This window comes from Crinia signifera, chromosome 4, assembly GCF_055691185.1.
Source record: "Crinia signifera chromosome 4, ASM5569118v1, whole genome shotgun sequence".
In the NCBI taxonomy this organism is placed as follows: domain Eukaryota; kingdom Metazoa; phylum Chordata; class Amphibia; order Anura; family Myobatrachidae; genus Crinia; species Crinia signifera.
The window spans coordinates 231302870-231322694 of NC_139220.1; the positions used below are offsets into that span (position 1 = coordinate 231302870).

The 19825-nt window shown below is 39.5% G+C and overlaps 1 protein-coding gene across 4 annotated transcripts in view; it reads right to left on the reverse strand.

Moving 5' to 3' along the window:
• Positions 1-882: 882 nt before the first annotated feature.
• The window catches only part of COPS2 (COP9 signalosome subunit 2), a 39685-nt gene continuing 20742 nt past the window's right edge, over positions 883-19825 (reverse strand). For 2 of the 4 annotated variants that reach the window (XM_083183947.1, XM_083183946.1), the window contains exons 4-14: positions 15032-15157; positions 14906-14950; positions 14091-14180; positions 13085-13162; positions 12197-12371; positions 9825-10003; positions 9673-9725; positions 9415-9512; positions 7041-7123; positions 4062-4120; positions 883-1942 (exon numbers count right to left, since the gene is read on the reverse strand). In XM_083183947.1, coding sequence (XP_083040073.1) covers positions 1798-1942; positions 4062-4120; positions 7041-7123; positions 9415-9512; positions 9673-9725; positions 9825-10003; positions 12197-12371; positions 13085-13162; positions 14091-14180; positions 14906-14950; positions 15032-15157 — 1131 coding nt within the window. In that variant the 3' untranslated portion in view covers positions 883-1797. The remainder of the gene's footprint in view (positions 1943-4061; positions 4121-7040; positions 7124-9414; positions 9513-9672; positions 9726-9824; positions 10004-12196; positions 12372-13084; positions 13163-14090; positions 14181-14905; positions 14951-15031; positions 15158-19825) is intronic. The other 2 variants (XM_083183949.1, XM_083183948.1) reach the window with 1 other exon arrangement.

Below are 19825 nucleotides of genomic sequence, written 5' to 3' on the forward strand. Positions count from 1 at the left end.
ATGCAGTTTAAATGCGACTCAGACACAATAAAAAAAATGATATTATAAAGACAAATGGCATAATGTGATTTATTAGGGACACACATTGAATTATTCATTATGGGGAGGTAATGTTTTTAACAACCAATATTAATTATTACCATTAATATTGCCTCTTAATAAAGTATTTCATTATGGGGCAGTCCTATTGGATTTATAACCGGGGAAAGAAGAATTGGTACTTGTTTCCTAGAACGGCGCCCACTAAGCAATTTGCTTAGTGGGCTATTCTGCGTAGTGAAATCGCATCGCATGGGCCATGCGATGTGCGAAGCGATGCCACCCATATTGGAGCGATTAACTCTGTGTTTTGAACTAGATTGTATTGCATCTAGTTCAAAACGCATGTGAAGTGCTAAAGCAGCGTGCCTTTTCAACTAGATGTGATGCAATCTAGTCCAAAAAGTATGGGCAGCACATGTGCTGTGTAATGTGCGTGGGAGCGTGCATCGCATCGTGTATGGGCGGCATAAGAAAGACCAGTATCATTTGCATACATAACTTGAAGAACGTCCAGGCAGTGTCTGTTTATAATGTTACTTACAGCTTACACAAACGTGTGTGTGTGTGTTTGTACTCTACACACACAAAACACATGCATAGTGGTCTTTAGCATGCAAAGATGTGTGAGATCAGACAATTGTTCAAACACAATAGTGCTGTGGTTAGCTTGTACACCAAACTAGCCAATCTTAGCTGTAACCTTTATGCCTGCTCTAAGTAAAAGCTCACATATTCTAAATGTAGATATATATAGAGCCACCACTGATCAGCAGGCAATTCTGTCAGCATCAGTGCAAGGTGTGTACATTGGCTAGGATGACAATACACAGTGGACACACATAAGAAATAAATACTTCATTTATTCAGCTTCAAGGTTTTGTTTTCCATTTCTTTGTTATATAAACCAAATTGAAGCTGTATTTGGTGTTAGTCTGAAAGTAATATTTAACACACTACCTCAAAAAATAACAAACAACAATTAATCATGTGAGTATTGCTAAAATGACTTTTATATCTTAGACGCATCAACTTGCCCTTTCCAATGCAATAAATACACAGGGAAAATAACAAGTATTAATTTCTGAGCTGAGCTGTTTATTTTGCTGCTTAAAACCTACGTGACTGTATTTAAGTAATTATGGGGGCCTCCATACTATGCTTCACATAATGTGTGTATATATACATATATATACACACACACACACACACACACACACACATTATGTGATACGTATATAAACATATTTTGCAAACTGCAGCAAACAGATCAGTTTATACAGGGAAGTGTTCAGTTTGGACATGCGTTTCAAGTTATTGTAGGCTTCTGTGATTTTGTTTCTTTCTCTGCAAGTTAAACCATTTAAATAGAATTATCAGTAACATGAAAGTGTATATTTAAAATTGTGACAACATCTTCTCTCCGGTCATGATTTTCCTTCGGCAAATTTAGTGGTAGATTGCATGTTACAGGGCTAGAAGACAATACAGTATAAATCCCGTATGATTTTGGTTATCTTCTGGAGATTAAAGCTGTTTTTGTTTATTCTCTTGGGACAAATGCAGCAGTGAAACACATACCAGCGGATCAGAAAGCACTCCCGCCAAAACTGCCTGTTTTTTTTTTTTTCCTTTTCCAGGGCAAACAAACCAACCAACAGTTTTTCATTGCCATTCCACAGTTCTTTTTAAGGGTTGAATGACGGCACGGTTACCTTTAAGTACTTTTGTTTCTATTATGTAAAAGCTTGATCTTTGCTAAGCAAGCTTGCTGACTACAGCCTGGTTGAGAGAATTCAGTTGGTTGGTCCATTTATCTAATGCAGTGTACCGTGCTCCCCCTCTCTTCTGATGGTCCAGTTCAAGTAGTTGGTTCACTTGATCAATTCGCCCATGAATAGTGCTGAAAAATGAAAGAAGAAGATTTTTTTTGAAGTTTTATAAAACAAACTCTTTGAAATATCATTAATCGTATTTTTTTCCCCACCAAGACCTTTATAGATTCCAAACATATTTTTTTTTCAGAAGTTGCTTTAGATACTTGTATATGATTTAGTTGCATCTAAATAGACAATAGAAAAGACAATAAAATTAAATCCTTCTGCCTAGATGAAAAATAATTGATGAAAAACAAAATTTAAAAGACTAAAGGCCCCCTTACACTTATCCAACTAAAGGTGGCCATACACAAGCAGATTTATCTTAATATCTGGCTGGTTGGAACAAAAACATGGTTATGGATGAGAGCAAATGACAGTTGACCATTTGCTTGGAAATGCTGGAAAACTGTCAAACTGTCACTCATCCACAACCAGGTGTTTGTTCCAACCAGCCAGATCTAAGGATAAATCTTACTAGTGTATGGGAACAAGTTGGACCTGATTGACTCGAGATTTATCCTATGTGCAGGAGGATCAATCTCTTACAATCTCTTGGTTATACCCAATGGCACGGGATTGTGCATTGGGTCCTATACATCAGACACCTAAGATTTTGTCAGATTAATTGACCCAATCCACCTGAATTGGGTCAAATCTGACAAAATCTCACAAGTGTAAGGGGCCCTTGAGACCTACCCCTGCTACAATGCAAACATTTTGCTATACAGCAAAGTTATAAAATGTTTTGGTAGTTCTGTGACTGTGAGGGTAAGCACCAGGCCCCCCGTGCTTAGGGTTGTCACACGCAGCCGTCTGCTTTGTCTGGACCACGCCATCCCATTATGCGACCACAGTTTCAGGGCTCGCACATGCACACTACCATGTAATTGATATGCATGTAGTGGCTATTAAGGTTAATCTTATAGGCTTGTCACCGAACTGGTGGGAATTACAGTCCTTGTGCATTCAGATGCACGGCTGTACAACAGGGAAGGCCTTGTAGCGGTATTCTGTGCAAGATCAGCAAGAGATGCACACAGCCACAGAATCAGCTTCTATGTATTTAGGAAGAGTTGGCTCTGTAATGTAATCCTCTGGTTTGGAAACACATTAAGCTGCATTTATTTATGAATATGGTTCATATATCACAAGTATGCCAGAAATGACAGCAAACAATTCATGAAGTAATTGTAGTCATAGGATATGCTACACACTGAGCAAAGCCAATATCTGATTTACTGTTGCACATAACATTGTTTGTCCTCTTTGCACGATGTCAATAAACACACAAGTCCTAGGGGTGTATGCATTGCTGCTGGTGAGCTGTGACAGCTCATAGGGTCAGTATTCATATGACCCTCCTACATACGCTGTTTCCCCCTTGCTCCAAAAATGGGAAAGGACGTATGCTGCAGCTGAAACGGCGAGACTTGCAGCGAAATGCAGCCGGCTTCCTGTATTAGCTGTGAGCCTCGCTGTTTAGGTGAATCCTCGCTTTCCTCTGACAGCGAGGATTTCCCTGCCACGTTGAATAGGGTGAGCGGCCAGCGCTTGTTTTCTGCGATCCCCGCCATTTAACCCCCACCAGCCGAATTGAATACACCCACTAGTGTACAAGCAGAAGCTTTTTGTCTGGGTTTACAGCCTTTTTGCTGATGCTAATGTGAAAGATGCAGGAAAGTGTTAGGACATTGGTTAAACGGAAATAGGTTTTATCCAGCAACTAATAAGATGCTTGTTTTCATGATCAAATCTATACTAGACACATAACATACTAGAAACATAGCAGACTCTGATCGTCATGTACGCACCACCATTTTCCACTATACTAGTTTCCATAACTCTCCCCAAGGTTTATTGTGTGGTGACAATGCAGAACAGGTGGAAACAGACTCCTGTAGAAGAGGCCATACATTAGACAACAATAATTAATGTAGATTACTGGGACTCTGTGTGATGCAATCCTGAACTCATGTACCTTTTTATTACCATCTACAATCAGCTGAACAGCAGTCAGGTTCACTACCTATAGCACCTCCATGGAATTAGGTTACATTTCCAACTTTACAGATCAATGATTTTCTACAGTAATTTAAGTTAGTAATCAGCACAAGAAGCAAAAAAGGGATAATCAGGACGTACTTATCCAGTATGCACTGCACCAGTAAACTTTCAACGTCTGCTACGTCTATATTGAGCTCCTGGACAAAGGAGAGAGTTAAAGAATAGGTTATTGTAAATTAATAAAACATTTATAACATTATATTTGTACTAAACTTAAAGGACATTTGGAAATCAGTAAAAATGAAACTGAACAACCATTACTGAAAAAAAGTGCTGTAATAATCAAGTCCACATTACATAATACATATGGGTGTACGATCCTAAGCATCTTATCTTGACATCACTGGTTTTTAAACTAAAATTTAGAACCACCTTCTGTGGAAAAAATATATTTTTAGTGCACTGGATATACAGCAATATAACATTTGTCCATTCCCTCTATCGGCGACTTTTTGCTTTCAACTTTTTTTTTTTGTGTGATCCTAATTCTTCTAGAAGCAAAATCGAATAGAAAATCGAATGGGTATAGAATGGTTTTTCTACATCTGATGCAAATTAGATCCCAATGCGCGCTCCCGCGTAGTGTAAATTGAATAGAAAAAAAGTTTGGTCAGGCAAGACTATATAGTACAGATCTATACTACATAGTCAAATCTAATGCATTTTGCATACCATTCGATTTGATCCCTATTCGATCCCAATCGAATTGCAAGCAAAATCGCACAGTGTGTACCCACTATAAGATCAAGTGGCAGATGGCCCTGGATAGTGCAAGTTTAATTATGGTGCATGTGTGTCACCAAGGAACAAAAAACAGCAATGCTAAAGAGGTCTTAAAATGAAAAATAAAAGATTGGATTGACTTTACACTTTACTTTATAAAGTGTTTACACTTTACTTTATAAAGTGTTAAGTCAATCCAAAGTCTAAAGTCAACCCAATAGTTTATTTTTGATTTTAAGACCTCTTCAGTGCTGCTGTTTTTTGTTCCTTGGTATCTTATATGTACAGGCCGACTTACCTGTTTGCAAGCAACTGTTTTATTGGTGAAACAGCTTGTGTGTTTGCAGCTCCACCTGATCCCCTTTTAAAGGGATCACTAGTGTGTGCGTGTGTGTGTGTGTGTGTGTGTGTGTGTGTGTGTGTGTGTGTGTGTGTGTGTGTTTATCTAGCGTTAATACATTTTAGAATTGAGGGGTACCTGCTATATTATATTATAATGTGGTAAAGGTATACTATTATCTCTAATCTAATTTTTAGAACAGGCCTCTTTGAGCTTAACTGACTATGAATCTGTTTGGAAGATTTCATGTTTGGTCAAGTATACTACCGTGTTTCCCCGATAATAAGACACTGTCTTATTGTTTTTTTTCAGTCCAAAAACACCAAAGGGCTTATTTTTGGGGTAGGGCTTATTTTAGCTCCTCAGTCCTTCTTTTAGCTACATCATGCCCCTCAATCACCTTATACTTTAAGCACAACTGCCGCTTTCCTTTCCTTCTGCATTTTTCAGCCACTCAGCCTTTCCTCCGCCGCCGCTCTGTCACTCCGCTCCCGTCTGTGAACAGACGCCACTCAGTCCTTGAGGTGCGCAGTGACGTCACATGCACAATGCATCCCTGGGACCGCTGATGCCAGCAGAGGCTTCAGCGGTACCAGGGCTGCTACCGTAGAGGCAGCATCCATTTCATGCGGGTGTTGGGGGGGGGGGGTTTAGCGGAACTGGGAGTTTAGCACAGGGACTGGGCAAAATGGGGATTAAGCTAGGGCTTATTTTCGGGGTAGGGCTTATTTTGGACCGTTGTCCAGAAATAAGGGTAGGGCTTATTATTGGGGTAGGTCTTATTATCAGGGAAACAGGGTATATCAGAATTGTGAATGCAATGCTCTGGGCACACCCACCAGTGACAAAGATCCAAGGGTCAAAAGAACAAGATTAGACATAAATGTTAAGCACATGACGGCGAGAAGGAAAGGTTAGAAGTAAAAATGTCACCATATGTATTATTGTGTTGCAATCTGTAAAAGCATGAATAGATGAAAGATTGCACATTACTCTTTTACAATGGTTTAATGTGTAACTAACACATTCAATATCTAAATATAGATCAAGCAAAAATGTCAGTTACAAGAGCAGCCTGGACTTATTTTACTTAGTATACAATATAGAAAACCCCCAAAAACCAGTTAAATGGAGGTTAACAGTATCCACTCATTTCTTTCTTTTAAATTGAATTTAAAAAGATGTTAAGACTGCCATATATAGGGCAAACTATAATTTAACGTAGGCAAAAGGACCAAATAAATACAGTTAGAGAGTCCTAAAGAGCCGTGCAGACATTAACACATTGAAATCTTTAAAAATACTACCAACCAATAAAAGGATGCTTACTTTTATGGTTACAGAGAATAGGAGTCTTGGCTAGGGTTGTTAAGATATCCGTTCACTAAAGAACAGACTAATCTATACAGAACTGCAGTTCAGCCTGTAAGTACTGATGTAAAAAGTGCCAGAGGCATCCAAGGTTGAGGTGGATGGGGAGGTACCTTGCAAAGTGCGTACTGTCATATATTGTATACGAGAAATCTGACCAGAAATGCACACACTGCAAACAATATTAAGAGGGTGCATGGCAATGAAAAGAATAATGAACTCAGACTACATAGGATTGTCAGCATGTAATGCAAGTGAATATGCACAGGTAAAAAATATATTGTAAGCATGTAGTAGGCGCAATGACACAACACTAAGTGGACACTATAACTGGGTCATATTGCTAGATGTGGCTAAACCATCCCTGCAGCTGTTATGGCAAATGTAACATTTTCTGGCTTTATATATTATATCATTTTAGACTCTACTAAAAAATAATATCTGTACAAGCATTTACTTTATGTCAAAATACTTTTCTTACAGATATTTAACTTTTTCGTTTTCATTACTGCAAAATTCCTTGTAAGAGTTTTGTAGTTTTCTTTGGATAAAAAAAAAAAAAGGAAAAATACATTTTGTTTTGCGATGATCTAGTATACTATTTTGCAAAGAAACATTCTTACCTTCGAAATAAAAGGAATATGTATTCTTGTATAAGGCTTAATTAATTTTATAAGTACTTGTGTTCTGATGTTTCGTAAAAGCTCTAAGAAATACAAAAAAAATGCAAAAATTAAAAGAAAATCTAGTAACAATTTAAACAGTATCAGGGGTACTTATGTAATATCTGGGCTCCCGGGTTTTCTTATGAGACCGTGTCCCCTCGCCACGCTTCGGGCACGGTGGCTCGCTGCGCTTGCCACACTATAAAAAATCAACTCCATGCGTAGTTGGATGGTAGGGGTATGAAAAAATGGGGTGCATTTAACATGGGAGCCCAGATAATACATAAGTACCGTATCAGGTTTAGTAAAATATATTCTTCATGTAGACTTTAATGAAATATAATTTAAAATATAATATGTTTAGACAGTAGAACACATTTGTGCTATTAATGGAATTATCTGCCTGACCATATTACTGATATGCTTTCAACAGGTGTGGCACATTACGTCGACAACCAGAATGTGAACAATGTATATTGTTCAGAATATTGACATTTTGATGTCTGCGTACTCAAATCCAACACAAAGCAGATTTTTTTTTCTATGATAAAGAAATGTTTTACATAGGGCCTAACTATACACACTATAAGATTTTATTTCCAATCTGGCTGGTTGGAATGAAAATCTGGACATTTCTGGGAACAAATTAAAAATGAACCATTTGCTCCCGAAAGCTGGAACATGGACAAAAGCAGTCATCTGCATAAATTGATTTAACCAATTTGTCTGGGTGACCATTTTTGTCTGTTTTACATGTTTATGAGAAGATGGTCAATTGTCATTTGCTTCCAAAAAATTCCGGATTTTCATTACAACCAGCCATATTGGAAATAAAATGTTATAGTGTGTATGAGTCTTAGTAGGAGAAACACACAGGGGGAAATTTACTAAGATGGGAGTTCTATTTCACATGGGATGTTGATATGGACAACCAATCAGAATTGACTTCTTATTTATTTAGCACCTACTAGAATAGATAGTATCTGGTTGGTTGCCCATAGGAACATCCCATGGGAAATAGAACTCCTATCTTAGTAAATTTCCCCCCACATTCTCTTATTACACAACTATTGAAAAATTAAGCTTTTTCACTCCAGATTGGATTCACTTATCTTTACCATATTTTTAGGAACGGCTTCTTAACTTTAAAAAAATGTCCAGATGCTTAACCCTGGTGTGGTACCATTATAAACGCCCCCTTTTCACCGATCAGCAGGTTGGACATAGAACCGCAAACGGGCCACGATTACAGCTGTCGGGATGGACCGACAGTCATGATCCGGGATTGCATACCCCAAAAAGGTCTACTAAGCCAAACAATCCTTAAACTATTTAGACATCAGATTTAACAATTTTTTCATATTCACAGCAACTTGTCTTGCTTCTAAATGGAAGTCACATTTTAAGCTACAGTTCTCAGTTTTCTATAATGAAATGCATGATTTCTCTAGATATGACCTTGGACCAGCAGCACAGGACAACATACAGGTTCCAGATGGCAGACAATGTCTAGTCAGACAGTCAACGCCAAATTTAGACATTGACAAAAGTTAGACATGCATTAGTTAGACATTAACAAAAGTGATGCAGAGTGCATACGGATCGATGTGGTATATAAGTGAAATGCAATCGAAAGGAAATGGAACACATTTTGATTCGATCCTGATGCATGGCCCAGGGGCATCGAAATCGAATAGAAAAATAGACTGTGCAGGCAAGACTATATAGTATAGATCTGTAATATATAGTCCAAATTGAATGAGTTTGCCTTGCCGTGTTATTAGATCCTAATCAAATCGGGATCCAATAGCAAGGCAATCGCACCGTGTGCACATCCCTTATGTCATACATTACATAGACAGTGACAAAATTTAGACATGCCAATGCACTCAATATCCTGACAATCGATTTTTTTTAAACATCAACTTTTTTAAACATCGATAGTGTATGCCCAAAGCATGGCAAGCGCAACAAGCCATGCAAGGGGATGTGGAAAAATGTATGGCGTCCATGTACACAGATTGATTTTCCATGTCCACATTTTACTTGTGTCATTACTTTTGTCACTGTCGGACTAATGCATGTGTTACTATTGTCAATGACTAACTGATGCATGTCTAACTTTTGGTGTCAACCTAATGACTGTCTGGCTAGACATTGTCTGAGATACACCACACCCCAATATACCATGGGCAGCTTTATAAATGACAAAAAGAATGTACCCAATGAAATAAATGAACAACCCATCAATCTTTGTTTTCCCAGAAAAACAGTCATAATTTATCTTTGTTGCAATTGAAAAGAACTCTAAACAGTGTTTTGAGATTCTTACCTTCAATATGTTCCCTTATAAAGGGATCATCCATTATGTTGCTGTGATTTGTTTTCAGAATCTTCTCAAATTCAGTGATGTCATTGTTTTGATAGGCACTATATGCAAAGTGAGAGATCAGATTTTGTTTTATTTACATTTTAAGCAAACTGCATAGGGTAAATCACAGAATGTTAATTGAATGTGTATGATTATTTAAGCCTAGATTAAACCACATTTACAGCCCACAGGAAAACCTACATAAATATAATGGCTTACCTTACTAAATTTGTCATTGCTAGAATTTCTGGATCATTTTTATAAGGTTTAGCCTAGGAGGAAACAAAACAGATTAATAAAGTTACATTAACATAACATATGTTAGAAAATGTTATTTTTTTTTTCCTAAAGAGGAGACAAAATATTTATACCTCCTGAGAGTCAAATGGGTTTATTCCAGATTTCATGAGCATGTTCGCCAAGACCAGATATTTCAGACACGTTGTTCTCCTTGGGCTCCCAGATTCATCATAGTTTTTAAACGCTTCAAAGAAATCTGTGTGAGCCTTTTCAAATTCTCCTTCTCTTAAGTGCATCTTTCCTCCACATTCTGAAATGGAAGAAAAAGGGAAACAAATGAAAATAAGGCACAATAAGGTATGTCAGCTCACTGTTCTACACAGCAAGTTAAGGGGTTCTGCTAAATTACAAATTACTTATCTTTTTATACACCATGGCTGCCACACATTGGGATATAGGACCTATTCCCGTATTATAGGGAAGTTTGCCTTCCCTTAAGGCCCCCATACACTATGCGATTTTGGGACGATTTCATCCGATTTTGGCACTTTGGGCTGATAACCGGGTGAAATCGGCCCAAAATCGCGGGTGTGTGATATCTGATCCGATCCGCGGCCCCGTGCGCATCGGACTGGATCAGGGAGGTCGGACGGTCAGCATGTACGATCACGTCCAACCTCCCTGTATGCATATGCCTGCCCACCTGACAGGCATATGCATGCAGACAACCGGAGGAGCAGTGGGGCGCTTAGCTGGCGGTGCCAGCGAGTATGCTCACCTGGCCGGGCGGTGTGATGATCACAGTCTCTCTCTCATTCAGCAGCGCTGCGGGACAGGAGTGGGACGCGCAGTGGCGGGTATTAGATTTTTAAAAAACCTGTCAAATGACTGGCCGTTCTCTGATTGGCTGAGCTCTCATTTGACAGGTTTTTTAAAAAACGAATACCCGCCACTGCGCGTCCCACTCCCGTCCCGCAGCGCTGCTGAATGAGAGACTGTGATCAAGACACCGCCCCGGTCAGCACTAGCCGCCGGCGCCGCCAGCCAAGCCAAGTCGGCCTAATGTATGGGGGCCTTTAGAATAGGGACAGGAATTTTTTTCAGGGACCACCACCCCTCCCACTACTGTAAATATTCTAGTCCCGCCCCCTTGTACCGTGTCTTTTTCTCCTACCTAATATACTGCAGATCAGAGCTGGGGGTCAATCTATTCACTGTCTAACTAGACAACATCTATTTATTCATCAGAACCGCAAAAAAACAATTTGGAGAGATTCAGAGGAGGTGGAAACAGATACTTCTATTTCAACAGTGGGGCCATTTTAGGTACAAAATGGCACATGCAGGGAGTTAGGATTGTGAGAAGTCTACTAGTTAAGGACTTTGGTGATTCTTGAGCAAGGCATAGTGGAGCAGAAGGAAGGGTTTCCTGCTCAGACCACTTGATAAAGTGAGGGGCCAAAATGGTCCTTGAGATCCTTCTACAGTTCTTGTTTTCAGATGACCTGTGGATTTGTGTAGGTGAGGAATGAATGCAGCATATTTGAAAATGTGACCAGTAATGACTACACCTGTGCACCAGTTTGGTGGACTGGAAAATGTGACCAGTAATGACTACACCTGTGCACCAGCTCGGTGGACTGGAAAATGTGACCAGTAATGACTACACCTGTGCACCAGCTTGGTGGTCTGGAAAATGTGATCAGTAATCACTACACCTGTGCACCAGCTTGGTGGTCTGGAAAACGTGAACTGTTCTTAGAGCTCGAGGACTGGTTTGGCCACTTCTGCACTAGATGCATTGGAAGACATAATATAAGATGTCCTTAGAACAGAGGTACCCAAACGGTCCAGGTATTAAGTATATCCATGCTTGGCCACAGGTGCCTCAATTAGTAACTCAGTCAGTCTGATTTAACCATCTGTGCTGAGCCATGGATATACCTAAAACCTGGACCGTTGGGGTACCTTGAGGACCGCGTTTGGGAACCTCTGGCTTAGAAATACTTTATAAATGTAGCATGCTTCTTTATATGGCGTTTCTAAAATGTTTAGCCCAGCAAATGACAGCCATGCTTTAAAATGAAGAATCATGTTGAGTTTATATTTGTTAAGCAACACAAAATGATGTCAAACATCCCTTCTAGTCTAGGTAAATGTATTTACTAACAACAAGTGTCTTTTTTGGGACTGGCTACAGCAATTTAAACAGAAAGCAAGTTAGAGAGAATGGAACACATACGGATTACCGGCAGTCAGAATACATACGCCAGGATACCGATTCAGGGAATCATGAAAGTATACTTACCCTCTCCCTCCCTGCTAATACTTAACTCTAACCTTCCCTTTCCCTGGCCAAACAATAACCCACCCCACATACTTACAATCGGGATGCTGGCAGTCGGGATTCTAGCGCTGGTATACTGACGCAAGCATCCTGACTGCTAAGCATATGCTGAGGGAACAATTGGTAGACAAAGGCTAATGGTGTGTGCCTACTCACCTCTGATAACTCCCATAATAAGAGGGTGAGGAATGGCAGATTTGATGTGCAAGGACTGTTCATATAGCGCTTTAAGTTTCTTGTTGTTTTTCTGTGCAGTGTACATTTGAATTTCCAAAGCATAGATTTCCAGTAGCTGTGTTCCCTTCTTCAGGTCATCTTCTCCATCGTCAGTCTGGACACAGAAAGTTAAAAATCAGATGTACCAACTTCTTTACGCAATGAACAATTATTTTCTTTCACAACTGCACAATAACTATACTATAAACCTGGAATAAACAGAATTTCTCTAGTCGTCCAAGGGCTGCATTGGAACTTGCGACAATAAAACAAAATTATGAAGAAGAAAAAAAAAAAAAACTTTTGCAGTTAGGCCACTCAAGTGTGCCAAATCTGTCAACATTAATAAGTCTCCACATGGACAGAAATGTGTGCATTGTTATGGCCTCATGTAATTTGTGAGGTTGTATCACATAGGAAACCATCCATAACTTCCCTTATAGCAACACATTCCCTAATGCTGTGTACTCACGGTGAGATATGACATTAGATTTTAACTATATAGTCAAAATCGCATGCAGATCGCACAGGTTTTTTACCTTGCGATCCCGATGCGCGCTCTCGTGACAGCACAAATCGAAACCCAGATAGACAGGGCAGCAATGACTATATAGTGCAAATCTAAGGCAGATTGTATAAATTGTATGTAAATAGTACACAGTTAGCAAAGCTTGTATAGACCTTGGTGTGTACACATGGTGAGATTCCCTTGCTATTCTTCTTCAATGTATACAGTAGGTTTAACAGCAACTAATATGAATTATATGTTGGCTTGAAAGCGTTATTTCTGCTGATCAGACCTAAATATGAGAAAATACAAAATATTACCTGACAAGACTGGTGTAGCTGGCGTAAAATTTTCTGTAACTTTCCATATTCTTCTCTTTCCAGATATAATTTACCAAGCTGCAAGTAAAATAAAGAAGCCTCTCCGTTTAGCTCTCCAAAACATACAAGCCCATCCTTTTATCAGAATGAATGCAAAATCAAAGCAATGAAAACTGTTGAGCATGCTCACATAAATGTTTTGCAAAGGCCACTGAACCTACACGCAGCATAATAATAGCCCCCTGAAGCCCAAATCTCTCCAGTTATATAAATAAAAGGCTCATTTGAAAATGCAGTCTCAGACTTAAGGTCCATACACACTGGGCGACTATGCCCAGCGTGTATTGACAGCAATGATGCCAATCATTGCTGCGGGGAAAGCCGCTTAGTGCATACACACTGAGCGACTTTACCTCTGCCCGGCGCTGACAGAGGGGGGAGGACGGCTTTGCATAGCTGAGCGCTATGCAAAGCCGTCCTGAAAGCCGCTCATCTGCTGGTATAACCAACAGATAAACGGCTTTCCCAGCGATGATGCCAGAGCACGCAGCAGCGCTCATCGCTGGGGTATACACACTGGGTGGCTTTGAGCTGAAAGCCGCTCAAACTGGGTGTTTTGAGCGACTTTCAGCTCAAAGTCACCCAGTGTGTATGGGCAGTAAGGGGGGTATCTGGATTTTTTGGTTAGCTGAAAAATCCGGACATACCTTTTCAATATGGGCTTTTTCAGCTGTTTTGTCTTTCAAAAAAGTCAAATATGCATTGGCAGAAAACATGCGTCTAAAACACGTGGATCGGCAAGTAATTCGCCGACCCATGTGTTTTCTGAACGTGCCGATTTTTCAGACAGGCGAACAATCTGCACCTGAACTGTATAGGTCGAATGTAAATTTTACAAAAGAAAAAAAAATCTACAAAAAGTGACTATTTTTTAACTGTCGGAAAAATCTTTGTGAACTGAATACCCCCCAGTCATCTCTATTTACAAGTATATGTCAATCTTCACCTTCGTGTTTGTTTTAAACCATAACCGATCATTCTTTGCATCCTTCAGAGCTTCAAGCGTCGTTTCATAGAACTCCTGCAAAAGGTCCATCTTGGGAAAGTAGAAACAAAGTGCTAGCAGTTAAACTGTAGTTAGTAGAAATATATTCATTTCTCTGCACTGAAGGGAATGGTCATTAGGCCCTTCGACAAAAGAAGACTTCTAATTAAATTAAAAATTGTTTGCGGTCATCAGTATGACCTTTATACAGTAACGTCACCACTAGTGTCTGGTTCCCCCCCCCCCCCCCCCCCCCAACCTCAATCAAATCTAATTTTCAACAAATATTGAACAATAAACACAGAAAGAATAGTAACGCAAACCATGCACTAATGATTTACACTATTCATTACAAAGGCCATAGCCTTGAAAATCTGCCTATTGCTATTCTCCCAGCAAATGCAATCTATTCTCTACTATTCTTTATATTGGGATAACCCCAATAGATTGTGTTCAGTAAATGTATGTATAAGGCTGTTATCTACACAAACTGCTGCCAAATAAGCTTTATAATAAAGTTTTTTGTATTCCGGATGATTCAACCATGTATTTAGTTGTTACATGTATGTATGTATGTTGTTACATTTGCAATTTCTTGGCTAATAAAGCTCAGTGTCCTATACAGTTGTACAAGCATCTTATTAATCTAGTCATACACACACACACACACACGTAAGCCTCCACCGCATTTCCAATTACAGTGTGTCATGCTCCGCCCAGAAACAGCTGTGAAAATGTTCATTATCGTACAAGGTTAAGTTTCTATCATAACTTACATTGGCCATTGGCTGTGAAAATGATGGCAGTTTTGAATCACAGACCTAATAATAATAATAAGCTTGAAAAAGTAAAGTAAACAGGACAGTGCAAAACCATGAGCATAGTAAATCTATAATTCAGACCTGTTTAGAAGTGGAGATATAGTCAAGGATAGAGTTGATAGATTTCTCGGAATAGTTTCTGGTGACAGCGCTACGGATGTAGGTTAGCAACTGCTTGTATCTGTTCATCATTTCCGGATAGTTAGTCTGTGGAAAAGGTGGATACATGTAAAGTTTGCAGTCTGTCTAAAATAAAATATTAAAAAAAAAAAAAAAAACTGAATATGCATTTGTTTCAGTGAATACACGTTATCTCGGTTCTGACTGGAAAAATGTCTAACACAGTCAGACTGGTCAAAAAATGCATTTGCTGGTGATGTGTAAAATCACGGCACAATTTACTGTATAAGGGAAAACACCAAGTGAGAATATTTTTTGTTAAGGTTGAAAACATTGAGGGCACAGTATAAATAAAAATTCTCTTCCACTTGAATCAACATCAAATCTGCTTTAGTATCATTTACAGCTCGATTAAAGCCATCGTGTAGTTTAGCTTTGTGCCAGCCTTCCTTCACCAACCACAAAGCACTATATACAGCATGCTTAATCACTCGCACTTAAAATTAGGATTTTAGTCACATAGCGGCAAAGAAAATCTCCACAGCACTGACCTCATATTATATCACTTTACTCCCTTAAGTTTTCTACCATGACTTCTGTAAATTATAGAACATGAGAAGGTGCGACCCCCCACAAAAAATACAATAAACTGTTGCAAATATTTGATAATTATAGGAAAATAAGGAAGAAGGGGTTACTTAAGTATTATATTCTATAAATATTAATTAGGGATGACATATATATGTATCCTCTTCTTTGTTTCTTAAGTAATAATGACATTTTATTTTTTTGGCTTGCTTAGTAAATCTATCCCAAGTGCTTTACAAAAGTGCCAGAAAATATTGGACTGAAATTGTGGGTTGCTGAAAACTTTTCGGCCATTCGTTGCCATTTCACAATAAGGGCTAGTTTTAATAAAGCTTCTAAAAAGTGGAGGTGTTGCTTATAGAAATTATGGGAATATACTATTAGTAGCAGTAATTTATTGCTGTTAATACAGGTTGAGTACCCCGTATCCAAATATCCGTTATCCAAATTATTCCAAAAACCATACATTGCAGAAAGTGAAGAATTTTTTTTTTCTTGATAAAAACCTACTGGGGACATCTGTGACGGCACTACTGGGGGCATGATATGTAATTGACACTAAATAGGTTATAAAAATGATTGCTTGGCATTCAAATTCAGAGCCTGAGATAGTACACAAACTTTGTTTCATGTTTTGAAACCTTGCTTTATGCAAAAATAAAATATATTTGTGTGTATTTCATGTGTTGGTACTTGTGTAGTTTCACGGCGCCAGCATGGCGCCGTGCTACTTCCGGGTTCTATGCTCGCCACAAACTGTTTTTAACCCCTTCCTGACAGAGGCAGTTTTTGCGTTCCTGACAGAGCCCTTTTTTTCAAATCTGACATGTATCACTTAAGTGGGGATAACTTTTTTTTGCTTTTACTTATCCCAGTGATTTTGAGATTGTTTTCTCGTGACACATTGTACTTCAAGTTAGTGGTAAATTTTCGTCGATACAGTCTGTGTTTTTTTGTGAAAAATACCAAAATGTTGTAAAAAAATGGAAAATTTTGCGATTTGCAAAATGTTAAATTTTCTGCTTGTGAGACAAATAATCTTACCACTCAAAATAGTTAATAACTAACATAGACCATATGTATACTTTATGTTGCCATCATTATTTCAACCTCATTTTCATTTTTTGGACACTAGGAGGCTTAAAATATGAATAGCAAATTCTCAAATTTTCAAGAAAATTTCAAACACTGATTTTTTTAGGGACCAGTTCAGTTCTGATGTGACTTTGAGGGACTTGTATGTGAGACACCCCCATAAATGATGCCATTTCAAAAACTGCACCCCTCACAGTATTCAAAACAGCATTTTGGAAGTTTGTTAACCCTTTAGGTGTTTCACAGGAATTAAAACAAAGTGTAGGTGAAATTTCAAAAATATTTTTTTTTTGCAGATTTTCAATTTTAATACATTTTTCTAAGGAACACAGCTGATTTTACTAGAGAAATGTGACTAAAAATTGATTCCCCCAATTCTTTGGTTTTCATAAATATCCTATATGTGGCCCTAGTTTGCACGGTGACCAAACCACAGGCTTCATAATAGAAGGAGCACCTACTTGATTTTGGAGCCTCCTTTTTATGAGATTATTTTTTAGGCACCATGTAGGTTTCTAGGCACCATAAGATGCTAAAAGTTAGGAACCCCCCCACAAGTGACCTCATTTTGCAAACTACACCCTTCAGGGAATTCATCTAGGGGTATAGTGTACATTTCAAACCCCCAGGGGTTTCACCAATTGTGGTACAACTGGGCAGTGAAAATGAAAAAAAAATAATTTTTCATTTTCACAGCTAAGTTGTATCAAAATTGGTGAAACCCCTGGGGGTTTGAAATGTACACTATACCCCTTGATGAATTCCCTGAAGGGTGTAGTTTGCAAAATGGGGTCACTTGTGGGGGGGTTCCACTGTATGGGTGTTTCGGGGGTCATTCAACCAGAATCTGTGCTGCAAAATCCAAATATCACTCCTTCCCTTCTGAGTCCTGCCATGCACCCAACTGGTATTTTTTGGTCACATGTGAGGCATTGCCGTACTCGGGAGAAATTGGGGCACAGATTTTGGGGTGCTTTGTCTCCTTCATTCCTTGTGAAAATGAAAAATTTGGAGCCAGAACTGCATTTTTGTGTAAAAAATTTAATTTTTCATTTTCACAGCTCAGTTGTATCAAAATTGGTGAAACCCCTGGGGGTTTGAAATGTACACTATACCCCTAGATGAATTCCCTGAGGGGTGTAGTTTGCAAAATGGGGTCACTTGTGGGGGGCTTCCACTGTATTGGTGCTTTGGGGGTCTTGCTAATGCGACATAGCACCCACCAAAATTCCACCAGAATCTGAGCTGCAAAATCCAAAAATCACTCCTTCCCTTCTGAGTCCTGCCATGCACCCAAATGGTATTTTTTGGTCACATGTGAGGCATTGCCGTACTCGGGAGAAATTGGGGCACAGATTTTGGGGTGCTTTGTCTCCTTCATTCCTTGTGAAAATGAAAAATTTGGAGCCAGAACTGCATTTTTGTGTAAAAAAATTAATTTTTCATTTTCACAGCTCAGTTGTATCAAAATTGGTGAAACCCCTGGGGGTTTGAAATGTACACTATACCCCTTGATGAATTCCCTGAAGGGTGTAGTTTGCAAAATGGGGTCACTTGTGGGGGGGTTCCACTGTATGGGTGTTTCGGGGGTCATTCAACCAGAATCTGTGCTGCAAAATCCAAATATCACTCCTTCCCTTCTGAGTCCTGCCATGCACCCAACTGGTATTTTTTGGTCACATGTGAGGCATTGCCGTACTCGGGAGAAATTGGGGCACAGATTTTGGGGTGCTTTGTCTCCTTCATTCCTTGTGAAAATGAAAAATTTTGAGCCAGATCTGCATAATTTTTTACAGAAAAATGCAGTTCTGGCTCAAAATTTTTCATTTTCACAAGGAATGAAGGAGACAAAGCACCCCAAAATCTGTGCCCCAATTTCTCCCGAGTACGGCAATGCCTCACATGTGACCAAAAAATACCAGTTGGGTGCATGGCAGGACTCAGAAGGGAAGGAGTGATATTTGGTGGTGGAATGAATGGTGGGTGCTATGTCGCATTAGCAAGACCCCCGAAGCACCAATACAGTGGAACCCCCCCACAAGTGACCCCATTTTGGTCACCAGCTTTGGGAGGGGGGCTGGCGCTGCGGCTGGCGGGGGGGTGGGAGGGGTGCTGGCGCTGCGGCAGCCGGGTGGGTGGGAGGGAGGGGGGCTGCCGGGTGGGAGGGGGGGGGGGGGCTGGCGATCGGTGGTGATCGGTGCTGTACTTAACAGCACCGATCACTGTGTTACCGAGCGGCTTAGCCGCCGGTAACACAGAAAACGCTGTAATTGGCTGTTCACATTTGAACAGCCAATCGCAGCGATCGCCGCGAGGGGGGATGTCTGCTGTCAGGGACAGCAGACATCTCCAAACTGTCACCGCGTCTATAGACGCGGTGACAGTTTAAAACCATGACGTATATATACGTCTTCGGTCGGGAAGTACCTCCCGACCATGACGTATATATACGTCATATGTCGGGAATATCTATCTATCTATCTATATATATATATATATATATATATATATATATATATCTATACACACACACACTATATATATATATATATATATATATATATATATATATATATATATATATATATATATATATATATATATATATATATATATATATATATATATATATATATAGAAAAGGGAGTCCAAACCGCGCACAGCCAAAAGTAATTAAGAGTGCGTCCTTTTCTTTCTTAGTAGTATTTGCAGCTTTCTCCAGGGAACCAGACCACGGTTCAATATCCCACAAACATGTAAAAAGAAATGGAGAGGGAGCGCACCATGAGCATAAAATTCAATACTTTACTTGAAAGTGTAATAAAGCTCACATACATGAAAGTAAACAGAGATCTGCTTGCCAGAATAAACCCCCGCACCACGCCAACAGCTTCAGACCGGGACCAGCTGTAAACCGTCTGTGGACATCAGGTAGGTCAGGAACAGAATTGCACAGCGTCGTCAATCAGGCCACGCCCAACCGGTTTCGTCATAGGTAGACTTCGTCAGGGGGTGTATATATAGCGGGTGAAGAAATAGCGGCACTCGCAGTCTTAGTGAAAAAACTTGTCT